This window comes from Cygnus olor, chromosome 1 (assembly GCF_009769625.2).
Source record: "Cygnus olor isolate bCygOlo1 chromosome 1, bCygOlo1.pri.v2, whole genome shotgun sequence".
Lineage (NCBI taxonomy): Eukaryota > Metazoa > Chordata > Aves > Anseriformes > Anatidae > Cygnus > Cygnus olor.
In genome coordinates, this window is record NC_049169.1 from 153,346,257 (window position 1) to 153,373,125 (window position 26,869).

Consider the following 26,869-nt stretch of genomic DNA (forward strand, 5'->3'; position numbering starts at 1 on the left):
AAGTCAAGGATGGCAGGATACCACTGCTGCCATACAGGGTGCCCAAAGGCAACCCCATCTGCTTGGGAGCTGCTGTGATCCTGCAGCCATTCGCTACTGCAAGCAATGCCATCACCTGCTCATACTTCTCTTCCCCAGGAAAACTTGTGCCTCCTTCTTAGTCACTGCTACATTTCCCACGTGCAGTATTTTGTAGACAAATATCCCAGCTGGTATAACCCACAGTACTTTTTCTGTGGTGTTTTTCTTTCAAAATAGGAATAGTTATTTATTTATGGTATATGACGAATTTTAGAAGAGCTAAGTTTCTGGTATATCTTTCATTTCGGAAAACATCAATGGTCTTACATCTCTCATTTGAGAAGAAATTTTGGTCTTGGACAGAAAGGTAAAAGGACAATGTTTTTTCTTCATGGGTAGTTTATAAAAAGAAGTTCACAGTCACTGCCAGTGCAACGATGCAATTATATTCTTCTTTTGTAACATTTATCTTCTGTAACCAGCAAAGCAGAAATTCTTTGCATATTCAAAGTGTTGCTTCAAGTTGAAAGCAAACCGACTGTTGAGAAGTCAACACATAAATTGATTGAATCTTTGCACGTTGAAAACATCCGGCTTCAAAAAGATACAAAAGAGAACAACTTTATTAATAAGAATTGTTTATTTTTGAAGTCTTTGTCATTGTATTGGAATGGCAGGCCGTCATAACATGCTATCATTCTATAATTAATAAAGATTTCTGCAAGAGCAGCCCTTCTTTGGAGTGGAATACACAAAAACATTTTTTCTCGGGTAGGGTTGAGAAAAGGAGTGAAAAAAATGCAAGGCTTCTGTTTCTTAGTCTGCAATGAAGGAGCTTAAGTTTAAAGCAAAAGACTAGCATTTACAAACTATCAGCAAACAGAAACATGATCGTTGTTTTAAGATTACATTTAAAAGTATTTTGGCTAAAATTTCTCCAAGCCCAGAGTGTACTTGGAATTGTATCAGAACATAAAATGCACTATATGATACGTAAACTGGCAGAAATTGGACATTCCTCTTACTCCACTGAAATTTAACTTGGTCCAGTATCTCGTTTATGATGTAGAATTTGTGTTTCGAATTTGCTTCATTGATTCCAACAAGCAAAATCACTCAGAGAGCTTACTCCCCTCGCTCAAACAATCCCTTTTTCAGGCACAGTCTTGCTGAATACGTAATACAGAACTGCAAAACCTTGAGATAAAGTAAATCCATGATTTTTACTCAGTGATAGCACACAAGCAAGAAAAAGGCCTCACAGTGGCCCTGGGCTAGGAGCTTACATGGGGAAAGTTACTTCAGAGCAGCTAGCACACGGTAATTTTTTGTGCTTATGAACCCTGAGCTAAAGAATCTACAAAATGAAAGTAGAGAGGGAATTAGCAAGATAAAACATAAACAACCCTAGCAAATTAAGTTTGTGTTCCTTAGGAAACTATGAAAATTATTTAAGTCCCAAAGAGTATACTAATGGATAGAAAATAACAGCTCTATACCTTTCAAAATACAAAAGATAAAGCTTAGTTTTATACCCTTTGTCTTTTCACTCTGCATTGAATGTGCTCAGACAGAAAAAGTAAGGCAGCTGATAAAATCTGTGTTGTGATAACTATACAGAAAAGATCAAATCAAAACTGCACAGCCAATGGTAAACCTGGCAATTTCTCAATGAGGATTTTTAACACTCTGTGATGTAGCTCAGTGGTATTCATGGGAGAAAGAAAAAGGTTCACCTTTATCTCAACTAGATTTCTTCCTAGCAAGCTAAAAAAAAATTACTACAAACAGTGCAGCAAACATGGAGATACTAAAGCTCTACTTTTTAAAAACAGATTTCAAAAATGCCTTAAGGTGGAGATCAATGTAGTAGAAAATTTTCATAAAAATTCTTATGACATGTTTGATTTTGACTGAGGCAGAACTCAAATGAAAGCTTTTATATTTCTTAGAACATTACTAGCTAGTAAACAGTAGAAGCACTCTTATATTTTCTGAAGCTAAAAAAGGCATAACTTAAAATCCATTCCCGCATTAAGGAAACTAGCAAGTCCTTCAAGAACAACTAATAAAAAAAATCCTGCAGTTCAAGTTTTCACCCAATTCCTATCCATCATCCTTTCCATTTTTCACTGTACTCAAGAGCTGCTATGTTTAGTCTTATTTCAAAGGGGAACAATTGGTGTGTATGTACATATAGGTGCCTGTACGAGGCTGTTAGCTAATTTTATTCAGGCTCAGTTGAGGGGTACAAATCATAGAGTTACGTTTCTGTAAGTTTCAGGAAAATAAGATTATGCAGCATTAGCTCAGCCTATAAAGACAACAAGGAATATCTTAGCTACAAGAAAAAGCTTCAGAGGGAGTTTATGTCTAACCATACGAGATCTTTTTCTATTTTAAAGCTTTTCCTGCAGTTAAGAGATTTCTATGGACTCTCTCTGGTGGATTACCTACTGAAAAGCAATTTATGCTGAGGTGGTTTTCTTTAGCTCGGCTGAAAGGACTATGAACCACTGTCCCACAGATCCCACTGTCTGCCAGGCTCCAGTCTTTTCAGTACTTGTGGAGCTACCTAGCTGTTCGTGGGGGAAAAGGAGGGGACCTTTTGGCCATAACCAGCCTATTGGAAAATGTGTGGTGGAGCTGTCAGATCTCAGCTTCAGGAGGCCAAGGGCAGGGAGTATTATATTGTCAAGTTCTTCAAGGTTTTACACAGGCCCAGGATTTCTCTTGTGCGGGGGAGACCCGGACTCCTGACCCGCTCTTCTTCCCTTCACAAGCGCTGTAAAAACATCCAGGCCGTCATTTTGGCTTGCTGCTTTTGCAGCTTCTGACAGGAAGTCAAGTGCTTCCTGAAACCATAGCCCTCAGACGAGCTCTAGCGTTACCGTGACCTTTCTGAAAGCGTCCGCCCGAAGGGGAGGCAGGAAAAGGACACACCAGCACATGTCTAGGGTTTCTGCCATCTTCATCTACCGCCTCGCCCCGGCTTCCTTATTTTAAGCGGGCGGCCCCCCAGCCTGGCTCCTGTCTCGCTTCACCTGCTCGGCCCCACTGACGGGGCTGCGGGAGAGGAGAAGCGGGGCTTTTAGTTGCCAGAAACAACGAATAAATTAACAAAAACAAAAACAATCCTAAAACCTCCCAAACCCCGCAAGGCCACGGCCCAGGTGCGGAGCTACGGGGCTGGATGGAGGCGCCTCGCCCAGCCCCGAGGACGATGCAAGCCCAGGCGGTGCGTACGGGGGGAGGAAGAGGAGGAGGAGGAGGAGGAGGAGGAGAAGGAGGAGAAAGAGGAGGAGGAGGGTCAATGGGAGGAGGGATGAGGAAGCCGCCGTTGCATCCGTGACGGGCGCCTGAGGAGCCGGCGCTTGGGACAGCCCCTTTGCTGCTGGCTCGGGGGGAGGGAGAGGAGGAGGAGGAGGAGGGAGGAGGAAGGAGGAAGGAGGAGGGGTGTACGAGCGCGGCGATGAGCTCAGCCCCGGCCCCTGGCGCCGCTTGAGGAGCCCCGGCCCCCTCCCCGAGGCCTCCGCCGCCGCCATGGCCCACTCCCCGGTGCAGACGGGCCTGCCGGGGATGCAGGTGAGCGCCCGCCGCCGGCGGGGCTCGGGGAAGGGCGGGCGGGGGCCGAAATGGCGGCGTGGGCTGTATGGGGTGTATGTGTGGGGTGTATGGGGTGTGGGGGGTATGTGTGGGTGTAGGGTCGTGAAACCCCCGGGAACAAGGCGTGCTGCCAGCAAGGTCTGTGCCTGCTGGGTCCTTCCCTTAGGAGCCGCCGCTTTGCTGGAAGCATGCAAAGGGCTGTGTCTCGTTTCCTTTTTTTCCTTCTTTTTTTTTTTTTTTTAAAATTCCCCCTCCAGCCTCCCAGTAGTTCTCCCCCGTGTTTTAATCCACGAAGTGCAGCTCGGCTTTTCCAGCCCCCTGATGCTAACGAGGGGAAAGCAGGGCCCGAAAATGTTGACCTTCAGCCCATGCTGCAGTGGTCATCTGTAGGACTGGCTGGGTGGATGGTGGTGGATGGATGTCTGGGGGCTGTGCTTGGCCCTCAGGGCTGGGTAGCTGCTGGCCTTACGTGATGGAGTTGGCTGGGTTTGTGCAGTAGCGATATATATATATATATATATATATATATATTTAAACAGCCGATGTGGTTTTCTGGTGGTTGAACTGCTTGCAACGCAAGCTTCTGGCAGAAAAGCCATAAGGGCATCAGTGTCTGCATGTTATTCTAAGGTTTCCCACATCATGTTAGATGCTTGCCTGCCGCGATCTCCAAAAGGAAAAGTTATGAATGGGAGGTAAAGGTTTTTTGAATCCTGGACTGAAAGGTTTTGTGCTTCGTGTGGTGTAAGTATGGATTTACTTGGGATTGCGTGCTTTTTTTGCAAAGCAGATTCTACCTCGTGAATCTCAGGTCTTTGCATAACCCGAGGGTTTGAATTTAAAATGTTATATTCTTAGGCACAGCATGAGTTGTATATTCAGGCTGCCACTGGATGCCAAACTGAGTATGTAGGCCCTCGCCCTGAACCGATTGCTTTATCGCTCGGTAGGTACTGCTGTGGAGTGCTCGAGTTTACCTTCCAAATGTGAGCCCCTTGCTGATGGCCAAAGACACACAGAAGTAACGTTTTCTTCCTTTGGGTAGGGCTGGATTAATGCTAAATTTTCTGGTACTTATTTTGAAACAGAATCTGTATTTTAGGCTGAAAAAAGTCAGATTTGGAGTTGCTGGGAAGTAAGAGAATGAAGGTTCCTCCAGCAATATGTATGTATTGTCCATGTGTGTCATTTCATAATTTAGGGATCTGTTTTCTTTTTTTATTGGCTTGTTTGATTTGATATTTAGTTTGTAATACCGTGAGCTGTACTAAATCTGTAAGGCTGTCAGGATTTTTTTGTTAGTGCATATAATTTGGGGTTTTACTTCAATCTCTTCTTATTTAGGACAGTGTTATTATTCTCATGAATTTTAATGTATTATTATTAGAGTTTCTTGAGTGTTTGGGAACTTTACTGTGTCTTTTTCACACTGTTGTTAAAGACCAAACGAAGATAGGTAGAAGCATAAAATCCATGAGCAATGCGAAAGCTGCTTGCTAATTTTCTGCCCCCACTTCAAGATGCCTAGATCCATTTTCATTCTGTCAGAGTATACTGCAATCTCATAGTGGTCTCTTTTTAGCACACGATTCTTTTTGACTCTACTTGCAGATAAATGTTCAAATATTAAGGTACGTACTATGTGTGGCAGCTGCTTAAATAAGACAAAGTTTATGGTTTGTGGCTTAGGTAGAAGAGAGGAATGGAGCTCAGTTCTCTGAGGTATAATTAAATTGTCTAAATCATGGGACTATGTTTTCTCATTCTGTAGTGTGATCCTTTCTCCCCACCTACCAGCTTCTGCAACAAATGGTGTAAACAATGTCAGTGAGAAAGTTAGGCAGCTTTCTCTCGCGTTCTTCGCTGTGCTTGTCCAAGAGACCAATCCGTATCCTACTGTGAACAAGAGGAACTTCCTGACCCCAAAAACTCACTAGCGCTTTGTTACGCTGTTTGGTGTGAGCAGAGAAGTGTGTAAGCAGGGCAGAGGAACGAAGGATTAATGTATTTCTCTCTGAACAACATATCTGATCGATGGTTGAAGAGTGATGCATGAAAAGTGAGTGGGTAGAGAGTAAGCCAAAGGAATGAGAAGCTGTGGAGGAAATGTAGGATGGTGCTGGAAGGTTGTCAAATCCAAGATTCACTGTCTGCTGCGAAGCGGGCATGTTCTAACCAGAATAGAAACAGAGCTGGGTTTTGACCTAATTTTCGATGTGTGCAAATAAGTTTGGACTCGATGTTTGTACTGCCCTTAGTTTAAGGGCTCTGTGTCGATAGGCATTTGAGTGTGTGGCATGCAGGGGCATCACTACTAAACTGTCAGAAAGTCTTCTTCATTCTCTCTGCTTTACACAGCTGACTTAAGAAGAATGCTTGCTTGTCTGTAACGTGTGATATTTTCGCATGGCTGGCTCAGAAAAAGTGTGTGTGACCTGTAAAAGGGACTTTCAGACCAGGCTGGCTTGCACTTTCAAGGCTGTGGTAAGCTTCTACAGTTTCTTTATGAAACCATTTAAAATGATAAAATACTGTGTTCATAAATTAGTGGTACGGGTGCTTGGTGGGCTGTAATCCATTTTGAAGCCTGTTAGGAGTGTCTTGAACCAGAAAGCTCAGGATATGTAGGCTTGCAGAGAGAAGCTCAAGGGCTAAAGCTGCAGAACACGGTACTGCAGTACATCAAGCTGTCAGATATCTGGCAGCAAGCAGTTTTAATGTAATCTTTAGCAATAAAATGCTAAAATTAATAGTTATTAAACATCTTTCTCCTCTCTTCCCACACTTAAGAAGGTTTTGGGGTTAAGCTATGTCTGATTTGTTTCTGTTTTCCTTTGTTTCTGAAGTTGGAGAACTAGAAAAGCAGTTGGTTTTTTTAACCTCATCTCTTTGTGTAATTCTGACTGTGTGAAGTTCCTTTAAAATGAACCATACATTGTGGTTTTAACAAGAAGAATGCTTTCAAGAACTATTGCTGAGGAAAGATAAGTGGCTCCATCAATGTCAGATCCTGGAGAAGTGAGAGAAGCCCACAGGTGGTGTGTGCCTTTTTGGCACTTAGCTGTGTTCAGCCAGCACAGTGCAGTGGTTGGAGGGGATCTAGGTATGATACTTCTCTGTGCTTCTGCAGTACAGGTGAGAAAGAGTTTCACATGACTAAGAGCTTCAAATTCATTTCTGTGACATAATGGATGTGAATGCTGATGGACTGCAGAATTACTGATAAGAAATAGTTACTTTCACCTTTCCTATTTCAGTTTCCTGAAGGGAAAAAAAAACACAGCCAAAACAAAAACGCTCCTTTTTTTTCTTTTTTGCCCTGAAATGCCCTGAACTCTTTTTTTTTTTTTTTTTTTTTTTTTTTCCAGAAAAAATATTTTCTGAGAAGTTTTGTTTGTATTTTTAGGTGTGCCCGTATGCCACATTCATAAAATTCCTAATGTGCTTTTAAAATTGCATCATCTTGAAGCCAAAACCTCTTGTGTATGATGCAACTTTTCTTTATCTTCCTCCCTTTCATTTTTTGGTAATAATAATAGTGCTTAGTATACCATTAAAAAAAAATCATTCTTCATTTTCAGTACGAGAACTGCATCCATTTCTTCATCCAAAATCTAATTAAATAAAAAAAAAATCACACCACCTTGCCACAAGAAACCCTAGCTAAAACTTTAACTAGATTTAAGTGAGAACTTGACAAATGAAGAAGGGCTGCTAAGTATAAAGGTACCACTTCTGACTCGGTGAGTGTCTGAACTGTAAATTTGCTGGAGACTGGAAGAGTGTTTTGGAAAATGCCGATGTTTACTTGTGTGTTCTTGCACTTTTCCCAGGATGTTCGCTCTTGGCTGCTGTAGGAGAAAGTGTTGGGGCCTCCAGGATGCTTTGTTCTGATCCAGCATGGCTCTTCTTGTGCTCTGACACATTATGCATATTACTGTCTTCCCTACTGTAATTCATTCTCCTTCTACAATAAACTGTTGTAGCTGTCTTGTGTGTGAGCTCTGTGTTTGGTAACCACAGAGCACTGGGTTTTGAAGGCTCTGAAAAGGCTGTGCAGCCTCTGCTGCCTTGCGTCTGCAGCACGTGTATGGGAGTTTCAATTTTTTTTTTCCAATTTCAATTTTTTGAAGGTTTGTGCTCACTGCTCTTGTTTAAGTGATAGTTTGATAGAGTAACCTGCAGCAGTTCATTATATGAAAGATCCTTGGATCATTATGGTCATGGCTGACCTGTTGTAAAATATCCAGGGGACAGATGCCCCGGACTCAGTGGCGTATTATAAGCTTGGTCCTTCAGTGCGAGGACAGAAGGGTTTTCATTTTGCAGGAACAGAGTTGGCATCCTCTGGCTTTTTAGGTCAAAGGCTCCATCAAGGCTATGCAACAGTTGTCTGGAGTTTTTCTAGACAAGTCAACTTTTGCCAACAGCGGAACTATTGATACTGCGAAGACGTGTCGCAGCTTCTAGCGAATGTGTGCCTACTGAGCTCTTTTCTCCTACACCCCCAAAATCTTGCTATTAAGTGTAAGCGGAGGAGTGAGAGTTGGTTTCCTTTGGACATGCAGTGGATGACTTCTTGGGGAAGCTTCCTAGGAAGTCATTGTTGCAGGGTGAAGCTTCAGGTTTGGATTTTATTTAAACCACGGTGCTGCAAACTCAGCCTGTAGAGTTAAAATGACAGCAGGTGAGTTATGGTTTTCTTATTCTTTACAGTTCTTTGTTCTACTCTTCTTGTGGCCTTTGCAGGTCCTTTTCTGTCAGGTGGAAAAATCCTAATGTGTGGACTGCTCTGCCTTTGGGGAGCAGTTTGAGGTAGTTGATGCAGTCAGCCCCAGAAGTGACAGATTACCTCATAAATAGCTGAAGGACTGAGGAAGACAGCTCTTGCAATAATGAGTGACAAGAGGGAATCCTTACTTGCCTGAATCTGTTACTTTGTTTCAGCCTTTCTGTGGTTTTGGAGCGATCCATTTTAGATGTGATTTCCAGATTTCTGTTTAATTTTAAATTTTTATATAAAGGCAGGGTGGCGTGTTTATACAGAGGTAGAGGGGGTAAGGAGAGGTACTCTGATTTCCCAAGACTGAGCTTACAAAATCTAGTTTTTGTATCTCTGCTCTGGTATCAGTCACATCCACGATGGCTCGATGTCCTTATCAGTTACTGCATTCACCTTTTTATCTTCTTATTGTCTCAACATTTGTGTCAGCAGCCTCTGAACAGGAAAAGCACATTTCCATCAGGTGGACTTCCAGAACAGGTAAACAGATGCTGCTTCTGGCAGGTATGTTTAGTCTAGTCAACGGTGTCGGCGAGTTTCTCGTCTCTTGTTGGAGTAAGGTGCCCTTTTAGTCAGCTGTCATTTTAGTTCCCAAGGAGACAGAAGACTACTGATGCAGCCAGTACGTTTAAATACTGGGACCTGTGTTTTGAGAGGTATACAGGGTTTTGACTGCGATGTACACAGTGGGGTCTTTCGTGTTTCTGAGATAGGAAATGACTATTTCTATCCTGGCTACATCTGAAGTTGTGCTAAAATTCTTTGCATGTTCCCTGTCTCTTGAAGTTGAGGACTCTTGTGTTTGTCCATCTGCATCTCTTAACCTGGGGTACGTTTTCTTGCGTAAATATGCACATGGCAATTAATAAGAGACAATACATTGGGAAACACCAGTTTACTGAATTTGGGATGTGGAGTGAGAAGGAGTATATTTCTTCAAGAGTATATTTCTTCTTCACGTAAAAGGAAATGATTCTATGACTTGATACTCCATGACCAGTCCCAGAACAATTTTCTTCTTGGGTTTCCTAATCCATTATTAAGAACTTACATTTTGGTTTTGACTGTAAAAGTAGCAATTTCATCTTGACAAAATTAGGCACTCTTCTGGGCTGATGTGCTTGGGTTGTATGCTTGATTGAGCTTTGCGTCATGATCGGTACAGGGTGATGATGGCATTCCCAAGTTAACTGATATCAGTAAAATCTTTTTTTTTTCTTTTTTTTCTCCCATGTCCCTCCCTGCTGTCTCTCCTGAAATCAAACTCGTGAATATTCATATTCAGGATGTATAGTTGCAAAGTCAGATAAATGTAGTTTTCTTTTGAAGGGGTGTTTTGAATTGACAATATACGTATATACATCTTTTCTGAAATTGCTTTCATAAGCCAACAAATACTTTGTTTACTGCAAGTATTTATGTGTGGAATCATTTCCTCTCAGTGGACAAGAGCAGATCTGAGAGTAAGAAATATTTGGGTTGCAGAGGCTTCAGGCTGTCGTGTGTGTTCATTCTGTATTAATAATTCTATAGAAAATAAGACTTGAATCAGGAATATTCTGGGAGTGCTTGTACTCATATTCTCTTTCAAGTTGTGTTATTAGGCACCTTTTAAGAGACATTTGGGGTGTCTTGTCAGATGATAGAATAGCTATAAGTCTTCCCTCAAATTATGGGAATGCTGTAGCTCCTAAAACTCATTCTTTCTTCTTTTTCTCAATTAGTATTAACGCAACATAAGTTTCCAAGTGCTTCTACTACTGTGATTTATTCAGCCATTGGTCACAACGGTGGCAATTTCCAGCAAGAGCCACCACTTTCTGGCATTGAACAATAGCAGGGCATGTGAGGCGTGATGTTCGCAGTGTCTGCGGGTGATTGATCTGAACAAGTGCAAACAAGGGAGAGGCATTGTTAGAAAGCTCTTCTTCGAGGCTCTTCCTTAGCTGTCTTTCACTCGCTGTCTAAAATACGTTCTGGATGTCAGTGCTGTGTCTGCTGGTGATATCTGCTGTTTTCATTGCATGCTGAAGGCACGGGGAGACTTTTTCAGTTGCAGCAATCTGCTTTTAAATAGTGTGATGGATGGGAGGGAGGAGTACAGCTTCTGAAAGCTGCTAGCTATGGTATTAAAATGCTATGTTATTAAAAATTACAAATGAACTTGAGAAACTATTTGAATTAGAATTCATGTTTATTTAAAATTTATTCTTTCTGAATGCTTGAAAAAAAAAAAAAAAGCAGGTTATGGTTAGGCAACTGTTAATTTTGGCATTGAACCCCTAAGGGTGTACATTAAGTTGCCTTCTGAATGATAATCTGAATGAACAATATCATGACATTAAGGTTTGACTTTTTTTCAGGGGACACTGAACCCAGAAGATGACATTAGTTCACTGGGAGTTTGGAAGCATGTCTTGGAGATCCATGTTATTGATAAAGAACTAAAAGTTTCGTATTCTGAATCCCAGACAAATGCAGTTTCCTTGGAAGTAGGTGGAAAGGGGGTTGTACGATGGATGAGGAATAATGTTATGATAGGCAACTCTCCCCCTAACCCTGCTTAAAACCTCTTCCAATCTAATTAGAAAACAGAGTTTATAAGGGAGTTGACCTGTGAAACAGATGTGAGTATTAGTAAGGCCACTGTGATGCATGCTGTATGGGTTTGTCTTCATTTCTGTTCAACAACTGAAGTGTTTGAGAGATGCAAGGCTTTAGAGGACCCCTGTCCCCCACCCTTTGGGTATAACCCCCTGAAGTTTCACGGCAGAATTTATGGCGTCCTGCCTCCGTCTTATTTCAGTTTCCCACCAACTACAGGAAATGATCTTGTATATTGTATCAGCTATACATATATCTGGTATGTATGTATATATCGTGGAAAGCAAAAACTGATACCAGCTTCTGAGAAAGGTAAAATGCTGTGTAGCAAAATTTGAGGCTTCTCTTTCCTGTAAGCAGTTGTTCCTGATGTTGTGAAACCATTTAAGCATACAATTTTGTTTTGTTGTGGATTTTTTTCCCTTTATTTCTCTTTTTATTTTAATATAAAAATATTTTTGTGTATTTTCAGCTTGTCTTTGAAGTTCTGACTTGGATGCAAATAATTTAACGGTGTTACCAGCTGAATGGGGTCAGATTGTAGGCCCATCTGGTCCAGTGTTTTGTCTTTGGTGGTGGTTAGGAATAGATGTCTAAAAAAAAAAGTGTAAGAATGGGGTAACTTGCAATACTTCCATGGCATACTTCCACAGCTTCTGGTAAATTGTACTGCTCAAGGATTTCCAGAGCCAGAAGTGATTATGTGGATGGATTTCTTTATGTTCATTTTTATTTCATTCTATTAGTTTCTGCAGTCCTTAATGATTTTGTAGGGTTCATTGACTGTGGCACTCTATTACAGCGTGTATCCAGGTTTCCCTGCACACGTGTGAACAAGGTTCAAGCCATATTATTTTTATCTCCAAGTGTGGTAGCAGACAGCAGTAATCACCAGCAGTCACAAGCCAGGTCACCACGGGGTATTTCATATTCCTCAGAAATCTCTAAACCTGGTTGGGTGACGGTGTTTTGGGCTTGATAGGGAGTGAGGATTGGACTGATTAATTGGAAATTGGTTTGGTAAAATTAAAAGTATAGGAAAGAGGTGTCGAAAGACAATTGTCTATTTCAAAAGAGCGAGCATAGAGAAACCAGTAGTCAGTTACCCAAATAATTTGAGAACTTGAACAAGGAGATGGCTTGGAATTCTTGTAGGTTAAAGAGAAAAGTTTCTGAATAATAATAACTGAATGAATAAGCTTTCATAAAAGGAGATGAGAAATAAGAACTGGGATGCGAAAAGGACTCCTGTTAAAGCTATGGCTTAGGTCAGAATGGTTATGAATGAAGTTAGAAGTGCATACTGGATCTAACTAATTTGAATTTCAGTAACATTTTCTATTGAGCTACAGGGGTGGTAGAATGAGAGATACATAAACCCAGCTGCATTGTGAGATGTGTGTAGTGCTGGCTTTGAGGGGAGAACTGGACAGGTGATGGCAGGGGGTGATGCTGCTGGTTTCCCCAGGGTTGTTCTTGACTGTTGGTGATGGAGATGTGGCCTTGGCAATAAAAAAAAAAAAAAAAAAAAAAAGGAAAAAAAGTAGGCTACTACTGAACAACTCAGTGACCTTGAGGATTTGAATTCCTGAACAAACCAGCATGAAGTGCAGGGTGTCAGAAGAATGAATTACTACAAAGAACCTCTGCAAGAGGCTGGGTGCTCGTGAGTTGGAAATGCAGGGGACTGGGAAGAGGTGAGTTTGAGCCAGGAGGCCAGGCTGAACAAATCTGATCTCAGAATTTTTGGGACTCTATTTATTCTGTAGCAGTGGGCAACGCTGATTACTGAGCAGAGTACCTAGAAGAGTTCATCTTAAGTGCAAGATATTTTTCTGGCTAATTAAGGTCAGAAGTAATGAATCCGACGTGGAACAAGTACAGAGAGGTTGCTGTAATTATTGGGAGAACGACGGCGCTGCTTATGATGAGAAGTGAAGGGCTTTGTTCTGCGTAGTTAAACAAGCCAGAGGCTGAGAAGGGATGGTTGTGGTCGGTGTGAGAAGTGCGAGAAGCCATCCGAACAGAAACCAAACCGCCACTAACTGGTTATGGAAATCAGGATTTTTGTGATTGTTAGACCTAAACGTTCCTTGGGTTTGTTTCTGTTCTGCTGCAGTATGGATTCTGTGACATGCTTTGAAGTAAAAGTTTTAGTGGCAGAGAGTCTAGCTCCTTGCCAAACAAGATGATTGGCTTTATCCTTTTGGAGCAGATGTTGCTCTTCTGTTCTGTGGTTTGTCACAATTCTGTGAAGGTGCTTTCAGCAGTTCCCATACTTGTAATATTAGTAGGAAAATGCTCTAAGCTCAGCGAAAGCTTGCGAAGAGTCAGCAAGAGACTAGTGACAGAACCTATGGAAAGCATTTTTCTCTGTATTCAGTTGTATAGAGAGAATATTTATAAAGCTATTTGAATATTTTGGCTCTGTTGGAAGGCTCTGCGGAAACAAAACAAAAGTTGGCGAGAATCCTTTCCAGATGTTATCTCAGAAAAATGAATGGGAATTGGCCGCTCGTAATTGCAAATTCAAGCAGTTCATTATGTATCTGGAGGCCTGATCTGGCCATTTCTGAAATAGAGCAGATCATTAAAGAGAGCCCAACTGGTAGTTTTCCATAAACACAGGCTGCCAGTAGTTTAAGGCTCGCACTTCAAACACCTAGTCTCCTGGGAAGAAAATTTGGACCTTCTCACACGGCAAGGGAGCTTCTTTTTGAACAGCTCCTACCTCCTGTGGCTCAGAACAAAGTTCAGGAACGGTAACTTTTAAATTTTAAAACTAAGAAATGCATGTACGAAAGTTCTGATTTTTGGAAGGTAGGTACATACCCTTTTCTATATGTTTATTTATATACATTACTTCCAATTATGTATATATATGTTTATTACTATATATATATAGTAATAAATATTTTCACAAGGAGCTTGGAGAAGAATCCTATTGTAATACAATATTGTTTATATTGTATTAATACCAGATATTATCGAACCATTCATTTTCCAAGATGGCCATAAGATTTTGATCATAAAAAACTCAGACCGGACCAATTCTTCCCAGCTTCTCAGAACTTCTCAGAACTTCCAAACGCACCGCCTGAAGAAATCAGTGGCTTTATCTCTGAACTCAGACAGACACAACTATCTGGTCCTCAACATGCCTAATTCAGCTGTGAAACTTGCGTGGTTCATAGCTTTGGGCAAACTAAAACGTCTTCTGGGTGATCTGCCTCTAGGGGCTGCAAGGTTTCATTATGTAACCTTTGAGATAGGAGAGCAGAAACAGAAGTATAGGTGGGAGAGGCTTGATAAGCTCAACTTAATTGTTGAAGAGAAAATGTTGGCTCAGCACTTGTCTGTGGTAGCTTAGAAATTTGTGCTGTTACCCCTGTTTATGCTTTTGCAGAGTTTGTCTAAGTAGTATGAATTGTTTAGCTTAACGCTTATTTAGACATTACTGTATTTGTCTAGTAAGAGCCTTTTTCTATACCAATAATATATTTCTACTTTGGTTAACGTGAACCTCATCCTTTTAAGAACAATAGGAAGCCTTTCCAGGTGTCTGTTTCTTAAGAGGAAGAGTCTAAGTAATGCCACTGTATTTCCTGCACATCATGACTGTTCCCTCCAGGCATGATTTATCCAGCGTATTTGTAACCTAAGTATTTTTAGTAGCTATAAAGACCCTTGCTGGTAGATCAAGAAGACACACGGTGGAACTCAGCATCTGTGCACTAGAAGCGCGAAGCTGGAGAGCAGCCGTAGCTAACAATACTTGATGGTGGAGAAAAACCAGCTGTGGCGGAATGGTTCACATAGGTCTTGGGTTCTTTTTTGGGGTGACGTGTTTAGGTAGGTGCTCGTAGTCCTCACGCAACTTGCTTCGAGATAGCTGGGAGCAGAGTGTGTGTTAGGAGTGAAAGAGTTTATTCAACTGAGAGAAGAAAAAAATAAATCCAGGAAAAGCTTGGGGTCAAGAATAAGGAGGAAGTATGGCAGTTTGTGCAGGTGATCCTTAGGAGGAGAAAGTTGAAGAGAATTGCTTCCCACAACAAACAAAAGGAAATAGTGAGTGCACTGAAGAGTGGGAACCGAATCCTTACAGGATGAGGTGTGTGAAAAATTCAAAGGAATAGGTCCCTGCATCCTGGGAAGGAAGCAATTTAAAGAGGAAGGGACAGCAGAAAGGATTACTTTTATTGGTAATGATATTTGACCGACCTTAGTTTTAATAGAAACAAAATCTTTGTAAGGATCTTTCATTCTCAGTGTAGCTTATTGCCCAAGAAAAAGAAATTGAGGTAATACCATTTTCTCGTGCCAGATAGGGTAAATCTCTGTCACAGGGACTGTGATAAATTTGCACTTTATATACAGGGAAGCATAAATATTGCAATATGTGCATACAAAGGATGTAGAAAGAACACATTAATTATGGAGATGGAAAAAAAAAAAGAGTACTTGGATAAATTGGAACATGTAGAATTTTTAAAGTGTTTACTGCCTTTAAAAACGTCACATTTCATTTTAATGTTACAAATGCTTAGTAATTTTTCTCTTATTTTTTAACAGACTCTGAAGGCAGATCCAGAAGAACTTTTTACAAAACTGGAGAAAATTGGTAAGGGCTCTTTTGGTGAAGTTTTCAAAGGAATTGACAATCGGACTCAGAAAGTGGTTGCTATAAAAATTATTGATCTGGAAGAAGCAGAAGACGAAATAGAAGACATCCAACAAGAGATCACAGTGCTGAGTCAATGTGACAGTTCATATGTAACTAAATATTACGGATCCTATTTAAAGGTAAGATGCTCACAGTTGATGGTGGTTTGATTTTACCAGTAATTCTTTTCCAAGTTGTCCAATCATGCCTATTTTCAAGGGCGAGGTTTCAAGCAGACCTTAGTTGAAGAAAAATCTATTTTTGTTCTTCAATTTCTAAAGAAAGAATGTGTTACTATATTTTTGTGATATGTGACAGAATTTAATTGGAAAAAAGCATGTCTTGCCACTTCTGTACAAAAAGAATTCATTTAAATGACGACATCAATTTGCTAAGCTCTTTCTAAATAATATGTGTAGATTTTCCTAATATTAGGAAAATGCAACCTCTTAAACATTGGTTACGTTCAGAAAACTATTACCTAAATCTGTATTTGAATAGTCAAAACATTAAAAGCAATGCAGTGTCAGCTGTTCTGCAAAATTTGAATTTTTCTATCAAGGTCTGCTGAGTAGCAAAGTATAGGTTGCTTTTCTAAGGAGGCTGAACCAGCCTTGATCTGAATGTTTTAAAAATCAAAATAAAAAAAAAGTTAATCTACGAACTCATTAGCAAATGGCACATTAGCCATACGTGAAGGTAATAGAAGGGTTTTCCATTAATTGCTTTTTGGATCTGCTCCGCTTCCATCCTCCCTGAGATTCTCCTGAGAAATTTAGATTTCAGGATTTCAGGGTTCATTTTTGAGTGTGCCAAATAGGTGTTTTTTTTTTTTTTTTTTGCGGGGAGTGTTTTTAATTGGCCAAATAGAATGGTTTATTACCTCTAGCATGTAGTGAAAATATCTGGAAGCTTTTGGTACTACTTTATTTCTGTGGTCAGACTTCGTGTCCCCCATCTGGGTAGCTCTTTATTTTTTTAACAGATGACAAGCTGGTTAAGAGATCGTACTCTTGAAGGGGTTTGAAATTGAGTAGGCAGAAAATACTTCTAAATTAAATTTCAGTCTGCTTTTGCTTTTGTGGAAACATTCTACTTCATCAGCAAAGATGTGAAGGTTCTGGAAGTGGGACCCCTTTTTATCTATGGATTTCTGAGATTACCAGTTGGTTTGCAAGGAAAAAGGATTTTTTATCTGAATCCAGGAGATGCATAACTGAAGGGGCAGACAGTTTGTCCTTTCATCCTTGTGCTCTGAACCTGTTTGCTTGGACAGTTTGTCACTGAAGGTAAATGTTTTCAGACCTGATAACCTCTCAGCAGTACTGTACTTAAGTTATGTGTAATTTAGATCTCAGAGGCATCATGTTGTGGTTTAACCCTGGCAGGCAGCTTAGCACCACGCAGCTGCTCACACGCTCCCCACCAGTGGTGTGGGGAAGAGAATCAGAAAGGTAAGGGCGTGAGAACTTGTGGACTGAGGTAAGGACAGTTTAACAGGTAAGGCAAAACCGTGTGCGCGAGCAAGGCCAAACAATGAATTCGTTCACTACTTCCCATCGACAGGCAGGTGCCCAGCCACTTCCAGGAAAGCTCATCATGCATAAAGGTTCCATTAAAAGACTCCAAACGTCCCCCCTTCCTCCTGCTTTACTCCAGATGTATTGCTGAGCATGACACCACACGGTATGGGACGTCCCTCTGGCCAGCCTGGGCCAGCTGTCCTGGCTGTGTCCCCTCCCAGCTCCTGGTGCATCCCCAGCCTCCTTGGTGGCAGGGCAGCGTGAGAAGCAGAAGAGTCCTTGGCTCTGTGCAAGCATTGCTCTGCAACAACTAAAACATCAGTGTGTTATCAACGTTATTTTCATCATAACAACACCATACAAGCTACTAGGAAGAAAACGAACTCTATCCTAACCAAAACCAGAACATATCAGGAGGCACGTGATTGAGTATAGTAAATTGTGTTTTTCATCATAGCTTTTATTACTTCTTTTGAAACTTATCGGTCCAGGTTTAGTGGTGAAGTATGTCTTGTAAGAAAGGCAGGAATTGGATTTATTTATTTATTTCCTTCTGGACTGTATCCCTGCTTCAAATCTTTTCTTACTACAGGAGAAACAGGAAGATCTTACAGGATAAGTGAAATAGAATGCAAGAAAAATAGTTTGAAGTTTGATGGGAATGCTACTTAGTAGTTTTAACAAAGTGTAGTGTGGCAAAGAGAATCCAGCGTCCAGTTTTGAACTGAGCAAATGTCAAAATTTTGTGAAGACAGCAAAAGCAATAGTTGCCACACTAAGTGAAGAAAAGAGGAGACCGTAGGGCTTGGCAGCTTGAATGGGTTTGGCTGGGATGAGGCGTCATTGGTGATGTTTGTGCTTATTGTTGTGAGGACCTTCTGAAAATGTGCTTTCAGTGCCCCTTCTGTTAAGTGCAGTAGTCTGAATTTTCCAACTTGATGTACCAGTTCCCCAAGATACTGCACTAACACTGGCTGTATAAGATTCAGTTACTTCTGAAAGAAAACATGGCTCTTTCTAAATGTCCTACTGGTAACCCATGTTCATACTTCAGTTGTTTGTGAATTTATATCGTTTTGCAAGACGCTTTGTGCTACAGAACTTTTGGTCTTCAAAATAAAAAACATCTTTATTTATGCTCTCAAAAATTAATACGTGGTGTTTTGGTGATGCTGATGCGATGAAATCTTGCAAAGGAAACATTATGCAGTTGCATTAGCTGTTTAAAGTAAGGGTCGGATCTATTATTGGGTAGCAATGATGTGTCATCACTAATACAGATATACTTAAGAAGGAACATATTGATGTTTAAATGAATTGGTTAATTGTCTTGGCTGGGAATCTAGGTTTATTTGCTTCAGATCCTTTGTTGCCTGTGCAAGCTGAGATTGCCATACGTAGGGAAAGGTCTGACCATCTTTTAATTCCATCAATGTCCATGAGATTTTAGCACTAATTACAAAAAAGATAATAGTTTTTCTTCTCACAGAATGATACTCTTTGATGTGATCAAGCAGGAAAACGTAAGATCTTGGGGTATGTTGCCTGCCACCGCAGCAATTATTATTCTTTAAAGCCTGTGCTGTGTGGTAAGAACTGGCCATGTGTCTGGTGGATCATGGGCAGAAAGAGGAGCTTTTTATAGAGAAATGTTAAATTGGTTTTCTGTGAATTATATTTGACAGGCAAATAATGATTCCAATAACAATTATGCTCTCTCTTTCTCTCTCTCTCTCTCCCTCTCATTTTCTTTATTCTTCATGCTCCAGATCAGTCTTTGTTTCCTCAGGTTTCTTACACATCCTTTTGTGAGCTGAAGAGGTGTCTTTTATTATGTAATAACTTTTTTTTTTTTCCCCAAGTATTCCCATGTCAGTTGTTAAGTAGGAATAAGTAGCTTTTATGAGAACTTTCTGGTATTTATATTGTTTTAACAAGTTTGAAGACACCAGAAAAGAAGTATTTCTGTCCCATCTGGGACTCTGCAGACCTGATGATGAATATTTCATGTCCCTTTGTAGGGAACGCTTACGGAACTGCAGAAGACCTGTTCTGACATCCTTTAAAATGTTTGACAGATTTTAAGAAGCATTCTGTATTTTCAGCGAAGGTGGTTAACGGGCAATACCATGAAAACTTACATTTTTGAAGATTCTCCAGGTGGCTGGAATGTTTAGGTAGTTTTTCTTTTGTTTTTAACCATCTGAATCATATGTCTTTGAGAAATCCTTCTTGTATTGTTCTTCATTCTCTGTTACTCCACGCCTGCTTCAGTTAAGCTACATGATTATACATGCTAGTGTGTTAGTGAAATTTTAAAAGGCTTGTATAATACTGGTGTACATGCCTGAGGCCTCTTACTGGTGTCATGATGTTTGTGAGAATAGCTCATCAAGCTTTTGGTGTCTACGGAACAATGTGGATGTGGAAGTACAACTAAAAATGGGTGTTATCTTTAATGAGTTAATGACAGTTGCTGCGTCCCAGAAATACTTGTTTCTAAAAAAATGATTTTTAGCTATGCTTTTTAGAGCAGTGTGATGTACCTTGCGAAATTTTCTTACTTTTTAAAAAATATATATTCTGAGTTCATCTTTTCAGGAATGTATTTGCTTTATAGTATTTTTTTAATATATATATCCAGTGAATAAGCCATATCTATATGTGTGAAGTATTACAACTTTAACATGGAAAGTAAGTCTTAAATAAAAAACAGCTTTCTGCTTGCACAGAGCAAGTCTTCTGTTCTCTCTAGATTTTGTTGTTGGAGGTTTGTGTGTAATTGCTGAGTTTGTTTAAATAGAGCTATAAGTAGTAACGAAGTGGGTTATGAATATAAGTTAATTTCAGGAACATCTCCTTGTCAGAAATCCCAGTGTCTTTATATAAAACAGAAATGCAAGTACTCCTTTCAAAGACCACACTTTAAAATATGGTGTCTTCATGTTCCCATTCTGTTAGCACAAAGGGTTTTTGTCTGTCATAGGAGGTCATAAATAACTAGATGGTTGCTCTTGGAGCGTATCACAGCAACATGGTTTATATGGGTGCATGTATCTAAAGGGACTGACTCCGTATCTGCCATGGTGTGTTAAAAACCTGTATCAGTGTTCCTTTATGAAGTAGGCTTAATGAAATGGGCAATGACTCCATTTTCTCTGCTGTGGGGACCATATCTGTTCTTGAATCTCTTCCAAATGAAAGGTTCATCTGCTCTGTCTGTGATCTGTAAATGCTCCATGCAGAGAAGTATAACTCTTTTTAGATCCTTAGAAAGCTAATTTATGAAACCTGGCTGGGTCTGTTGCCTTCTTTAGATTTTAGGTAACAGCATCCACTGCCTCCCCTGTAATGGAATAAGGATTCTGTGTTTCTTGTCAATTTTTTTTTTAAATTCTCTCACGTTTTTTACTGTCTCATCTGAGCTTTGCTGCACTATATCTTTTTAAAAGTATTGCTATGCTATTTATTTCAAACCCTTTTCTCTCTCGGAGCCTGTCAGCTCTGGTTTCTGCATCTTATTCTGCTTCACCAGTTTTTCAAGAGCTTAGATTTGGTTCTAAAGTTGTTTCGCTTGTCCTGTTCAGTTCAAGTTGGTTGAAATCTGTTTTAATTCCAAGAAGGAGATGCCTCTGAAATTTTTTCTTCAGTTGTGTTAGTAACGTTAGTCACTGCTTTATTATAACTTCATAATATTTTCATATTTATTTTGCCTTGGATTACTACTTAGAAATATATGAATATTAGTTTCTGTTATTTTGTCCTTATATGATTGAAGAATAGTTTTGGATAATCTTGGCCTTTTTTTTTTTTTTTCATATATGTATGTTACTCAAAGCCAAGCTTAATATATGGATAAAAACTGAGATGTACGTGTTCATGTATGTATACATATATAATGTGCGTATGTATATATGCACATATATATAGTCTTTAAGTCCCTGTCATAGACGTTTCTACAGATGAATGTAATGATAGAGCAAACGATCACCAAGTAGTTTCAGCATCCAATATAAACAGATACTAGTGATGGCAAACCAATATTTAACTAGTTCTATAATATGTGTTTAGAAAAAAAAAAGTCTCTAAGCTCATGGTTTTTTCATCCTTTGGATGTATTTTTCTGGCATGCTTTGTAGCTTTGGAGATGCCCTCTTTTGAACTGTTTAAACCAGATCCATTGAGAACCAGACTTCTGGTTTATTTCTTCCTTCTTTTACCTGGAAAACTTCCCATTCTGTAAAACTATTTTAAGAATGATTAAAAAAGAAATCTATAAAAAGAACTGACAATGGTAAGAGTCTTAAAGGATAGCTGCTGATAATTTTTGTTGTAGCTTATACCTGTACCAGTAGTTATTTCTATGTCTTGTTATACTACAATTACTGCTCTAAGTCAAGCTGTCATTCATACATACTGCAAGAAAACAGAAAATAGCTTCTGGTTAACTTTTATGAATGACATGATATAGCCTTGAAATAAAATGTGCCACTTCTATGAAGTTTGGTTAACTGGGCTCTGTAGAACAACATGTTCAGGTAAATGAAGTCTAGAAATAAATATTTTTGAAAAACAGTGATTCTGAAAGTAACGTATAGTTTATTTTAGGCAGTCAGATGGATGTGAGGTCCGTAAGTAATGCTGTGGCTGAGCCAAAATAAATCACGTATTGGCTAGGGCCTCGGTTTAGATGGCATCAGCGAGGCCATTCCTGAAATAGCAATGGCCAGTTCACAGCGGGGCTGGAATGCGTTCAATGGAGAGCTTCAGGAACAGTTTGAGCTCTGGAAAGCCCGTATTCCAGGGAAAGGCTGAAGTTCAGCCTTGATTTTCATCCAAGGGAAGGTTAGGAAGTGGCTTATCTGTACGTATGGAAGCTGTTCCTTGTTAAAGTGCTGATAGGTCAGTGCTTTCTAACCTTTTGTACCAAAATAGGACAGGGTGGCATGGGTGAATGGCCAAGCTAAGCAAATTACATCTAGAAATGACACATACTTTTTTTAAAAGGAAGATAGCTTAAATGTATATGCAGTGGATTTTATAGCACTTGCAGTTGTTTCTAAATCGGTACTTGCTGAACTTAAAGAAGCCTAAGCTTGCATACTTCATTAAACTCAAGGGTGTTGTAGAGCATATATTGAATATTCTTGCCATGGCTATTTGCGTAATGTAATTTTGAGTGCGAGTGTTTATATGTGACTTTAACATGTTTTAGGTCAGCATCCTTTTGCTTTACAGCTTTAACTGGTTGACTTTAACATTTACAAGCATTTTTGAACTGATGTGACCCTAAGCGAGCGTGTTAGGATCAAAATGAGGCACGATTCCGTGTGAGGCGGTTCCTGTACAGGTATGCTTACTTTCCTTCCAAACCCCCTCATAAACCCCCAGGTTCTCTCCTGGCAGAGGAGTTGAAGAGGTGCCTGTCCTCACTTGTCCACTGTAAATGAGAAAATGCCATCTGCCTGGACAGCCCTGATAGAGGTAGAAGGGAGTTTCTGGAACAGTTCTGCTTGGATTTCAGGTCTGGATGGAGTACCGATTTAAAGATGTTGTTGAAAGCTTCCATTAACGCAGCCCATAACAGTCATAAATAAGACAAAAGCAAGAGTGTATGCAAGATCCCATACATTCTGTCTGTTTCTAGCAGGGGTGGTTTTGCTCTGAGGCCCTGTTTTCATATTGAAAATAGTTTGGTCCCCTAATTTCAGAGATGATTACCTTGCAAGTCTGAACCTTTGCCTATAGTCTTTACTACTTGTGTGTTTGCCTGTAGCCTTTTGTTGTGCTCTTTAATGAGAAAGGAGTTGCTCATTTGCGTTGTCTTTATTCAAAGATATTTCTAATTGTGACTCAAAACTTTTTGTTCCACTACTTTTAGCAGTCCAAGAGATTCTAATTTTTGGAATCTAATGTAGACTGTTATGTTTTTCAGAATCTGTGAAAAAATCTGTCTAGTAAATGGTGACTTCAAGAATTTTCTTGTTTATCAGCGTAATCAGTTCTGAACTGCTACTCTTTTATGGGTAAATAATTCTTACTATACTGGCTTACTGAGATTGGGAAGCATCACTAGTATATCTAAAGGCAAACTGAGAATTTGTGGTAACTGTTTTTCATGTTGTCCAACAGTTAGGTACTTAACCATGTTGTTTTAAATCTAAATTTAGAAATCTCAATGTAAAATACTGTCTCTTGGAAGTCATGTGTTGTGCTTGTTGTGATAACCCTTGAAAGCTCCATAATTTCACATTTTTGATACCTGTTTTTAGGCTGGTCTCACAGCTGGTTGCTGCTGAAATAAGCAGCAACAGCATCTTGTTCCCCATCCTGCTTTCAGGTTCTTGCCACTTGGCTGGTGTTGGATGTGTTGACTGCAAAATGACTTGGTTCATGTGGGGAAACTACTTTTCCAGTGACTTCCTCCTACCCCTTCCAAAATCACCTCTTATGAATTAGCCAGACAGATGGTTTGGGTTCAGGGCAAAAAAAGGTGGAGGGGGTGAGCCCAGGAATTGGGAGGCTAAGGGAGAGAGGGACCACTCTTTTTGGTAACAAGCTTTGTTGCTTGTTGAGACTGTAACAGGAAGCCTCATACTTAGTTTGGCCATGCAGATCAGGATGACATAGCAGTGGTTTTTAACAGCATATAGTGTTGCTTGTCATATGTCCTTTTGTGGTGTGTGGTAAGTGCTGGCCTGTGAGATATCTCAAAAGGGAATGTCAGTGTGGCATCTAGGTGCGAGCTTTGTTCGTCTGCTGCTGCAAGGGGAAATCCAGCTCTGCCTTGCGACTCGCCGCTTCCTCGCCCTAGCACCAGGACCTTTTTGCACTTTGAGTGAAGAGGTTCAGCTCAGTGAGTAGGCAAAACTAATTTTTATTTTATTTTTTTTAAAGTAGGGGGTAGTGGAGGAGATCACGCACTCTTTTATGGACACGCACTGCCACGTTGTTATTTATGAAACCTTTTAAATCAGCCAGCAATAATGCTGGTGTGTGTATTGTCTAAAGAGGTCTCCTGGCAGATGACCACCAATCTGTTGATCTGATGTTCTTGGGTACCTCTAGAATATTTGCCATGTTGATTATGAATACCTCTCCACCATAATCTTGTGCTCTTACATAGTTATTATGTTCGTGTCATGTCTTCAGTGTTAACATTAGGAAGCTTTTATTGCTCAGTAAATTTTCTTTTACTTCAGTATCTTTGGCATTTGTACAGTTCTTCAGGCCAAATGAAGCTTAGGTCTTCATGCGGTTTGAATGGAGGCAGTTGTGTAAAAGAGAAAATGTCACATTCTTTCCACGTGTCAAGGAATAACATTATGGCGTGTTACGGAACAAGTTAATAAACATACTAAAATGCTTGAATGTATAGCTTCCAGAAACTGTTATTTGAAAAGTTGGTTAGCAACTCAGAAATACGAAACTCAGAAATACTGAACTTCTAAAGGAAAGTTCCACAGTGAATAAATAGGTTTGTGCTGTGTTAATTCTGATGAAAAGAACTGTGATCTTTTAGGAACCGGTGTTTTCAACTAAATTCTTAAGGTTTGTTTCTCTTTTTATTTTTTTCCCACTTTTTTTCACTATACTAAGAAATTCTTAAGCTACTATGTAAAAACAGTTGGGGAAAAAAGGGTCATTTGGAGATTCTGAGGCTTTTTCCTGCTCTTCTTTCTTTAACAGCTCCTTGAAACAGCAGTTTGTACGAAGGAAAAGAAAATGTGGGGAGGAAGGCAAAATGGAAATGAGGGGTGTGCATAGAAGGTGGTTTTAGCAGTTATTAGAGGCCAAAGGAAGTGTTGTTTAAGAGAGAAAGTGGAAATTACGTGTTTTACAGGGATTGGAGAAATGAGCTTGGCAGAAGTGTGGGTTGAAGATCCTGGCCAGTTTTAGGGCTGATAAATAAACTTCATCAGTAGTTAAGGGTTTGGAAAAAGGATTAGCCTATGAATATCCTGCAAAAGGAACAGTGGGGTTTAGTAATAACATGAATGCATGAGTGAAAAGGAAAAGAGAAGTAAAGACTTAGAGTCTGCAGAGCAAGAATGCAAAAGATCCAGAGAGTTGTATACACTAGTAGTAGAAAGGATTAAACTGATGGGTGGATTGATATTTCTGCAAAGGAGAAGAAAACTTGAGTTGTACCTTTCATTTGGAATTTAGTTTGACGTAGTGGTAAAGAGGAAAAAGATGGAAGCATTAGAAAAATTGTTTTTTGGGCAATGGAGGTGAAAGGGTTCCTGTGCCTCATTTTTTCTCTTGGAAGTTTGTTTCTGGTCTAGAGCAGGTAGTAATTTGTAAAAGCTGAGTGTAACTGATAGCAGCTATTGCAGTGAAAGAGGTCCAAGATACTTATGTGCAAGTAGGGTGGCATTTTGGTGGATTTTTTTTTTAAACTAATTCTTTTTATTCATTGGATGCAAAGTTCACTTGATAGTTTTGCTTTTGTTATAATGCAGTTTGCCTGGAGGAATGAACTCTGTAAACTAATGTTGACATACTTTTGCTTTCAATTCCTTATTTTGGGACTTTGTAGAGTATTAATAATCATTTGGTGGTCTTCTCAGTAAAATTCAGCTCCATATAAATTATGATTTGATTATGGATTTCATTTTTATCCAGTAGAGGTAAACAAAAGAAATGTTGGGGTTATCACAGAACCACATCACTCACTCACTGATCCTTGGGAAAAATCTGCCATAGATTGGAGTTAATTCTTTCCCATTAAGTATGGACTGGGTAGGCATGGTTATGAAGTATTTTTTTGCCTGGTGGACAGGGAGGAAGGGAATGACTATTGTCAGCCACACTAGGCGATAAAAAAGCTTAACTGTTCAAAGTGTAATGGGTGTAAGAGACATGCTTTTTCATCTGCCACCCCCATTTTTGAAGAGAAAAGAGGAAAACTGGCTGTAGATCAGTGGGAAATGGAAGAGTATGGTCTCCTGTACACGTGCTGTTCATAGAACCACAGAATGGCTTGGGTTGGAAGGGACCTTAAAGACCACCCAGTTCCAACCCCCCTGCCATGGGCAGGGACACCTCCCACCAGACCAGGCTGCCCAAAGCCCCATCCAGCCTGGCCTTGAGCACCTCCAGGGATGGGGCATCCACAGCTTCTCTGGGCAGCCTGTGCCAGTGCCTCACCACCGAGTAAAGAATTTCTTCCCAACATCTAATCTAAACCTCCCCTCTTTTAGTTTAAAACCATTCCCCCTTGTCCTATCACTATCTGCCTGCGTAAAAAGTTGCCCTTCGTCTTTTTATACGCCCCCATTAAGTATTGAAAGTCTGCAGTGGCATCTCTCCAGAGCCTTCCCTTCTCCAGGCTGAACACCCCCAGCTCTCTCAGCCTTTTTTCACAGGAGAGGTGCTCCAGCCCTCTGATCAACTTCGTGGCCCCCCTCTGGACCCGCTCTAACAGCCCCACGTCCTCCTTGTGCTGGGGCCCCAGCCCTGGACGCAGCACTCCAGGCGGGGCCTGACCAGGGCAGAGCAGAGGGGCACGATCCCCTCCCTCCCCTGCTGGCCACCCCTCTGGTGGTGCAGCCCAGGACGCAGTTGGCCTGCTGGGCTGCAGGCACACGCTGCTGGCTCGTGTGGAGCTTTTTGTCCACCAGCACCCCCAAGTCCTTCTCTGCAGGGCTGCTCTCAGTGAGTTCT

General features: G+C 40.4%; 1 protein-coding gene across 2 annotated transcripts in view; it reads left to right on the forward strand.

Annotated features, from left to right (window-relative positions):
• Positions 1 to 2,921: 2,921 nt before the first annotated feature.
• Positions 2,922 to 26,869, forward strand: part of STK24 (serine/threonine kinase 24) — a 53,088-nt gene continuing 29,140 nt past the window's right edge. Inside the window, exons 1-2 of one of the 2 annotated variants that reach the window (XM_040538397.1) lie at positions 2,922 to 3,259; positions 15,587 to 15,817. In XM_040538397.1, the coding sequence (XP_040394331.1) occupies positions 3,215 to 3,259; positions 15,587 to 15,817 (276 nt within the window). In that variant the 5' untranslated portion in view covers positions 2,922 to 3,214. Of the gene's footprint in view, positions 3,260 to 3,313; positions 3,607 to 15,586; positions 15,818 to 26,869 lie in introns of those variants that run through there. The other variant, XM_040538388.1, reaches the window with a different exon arrangement.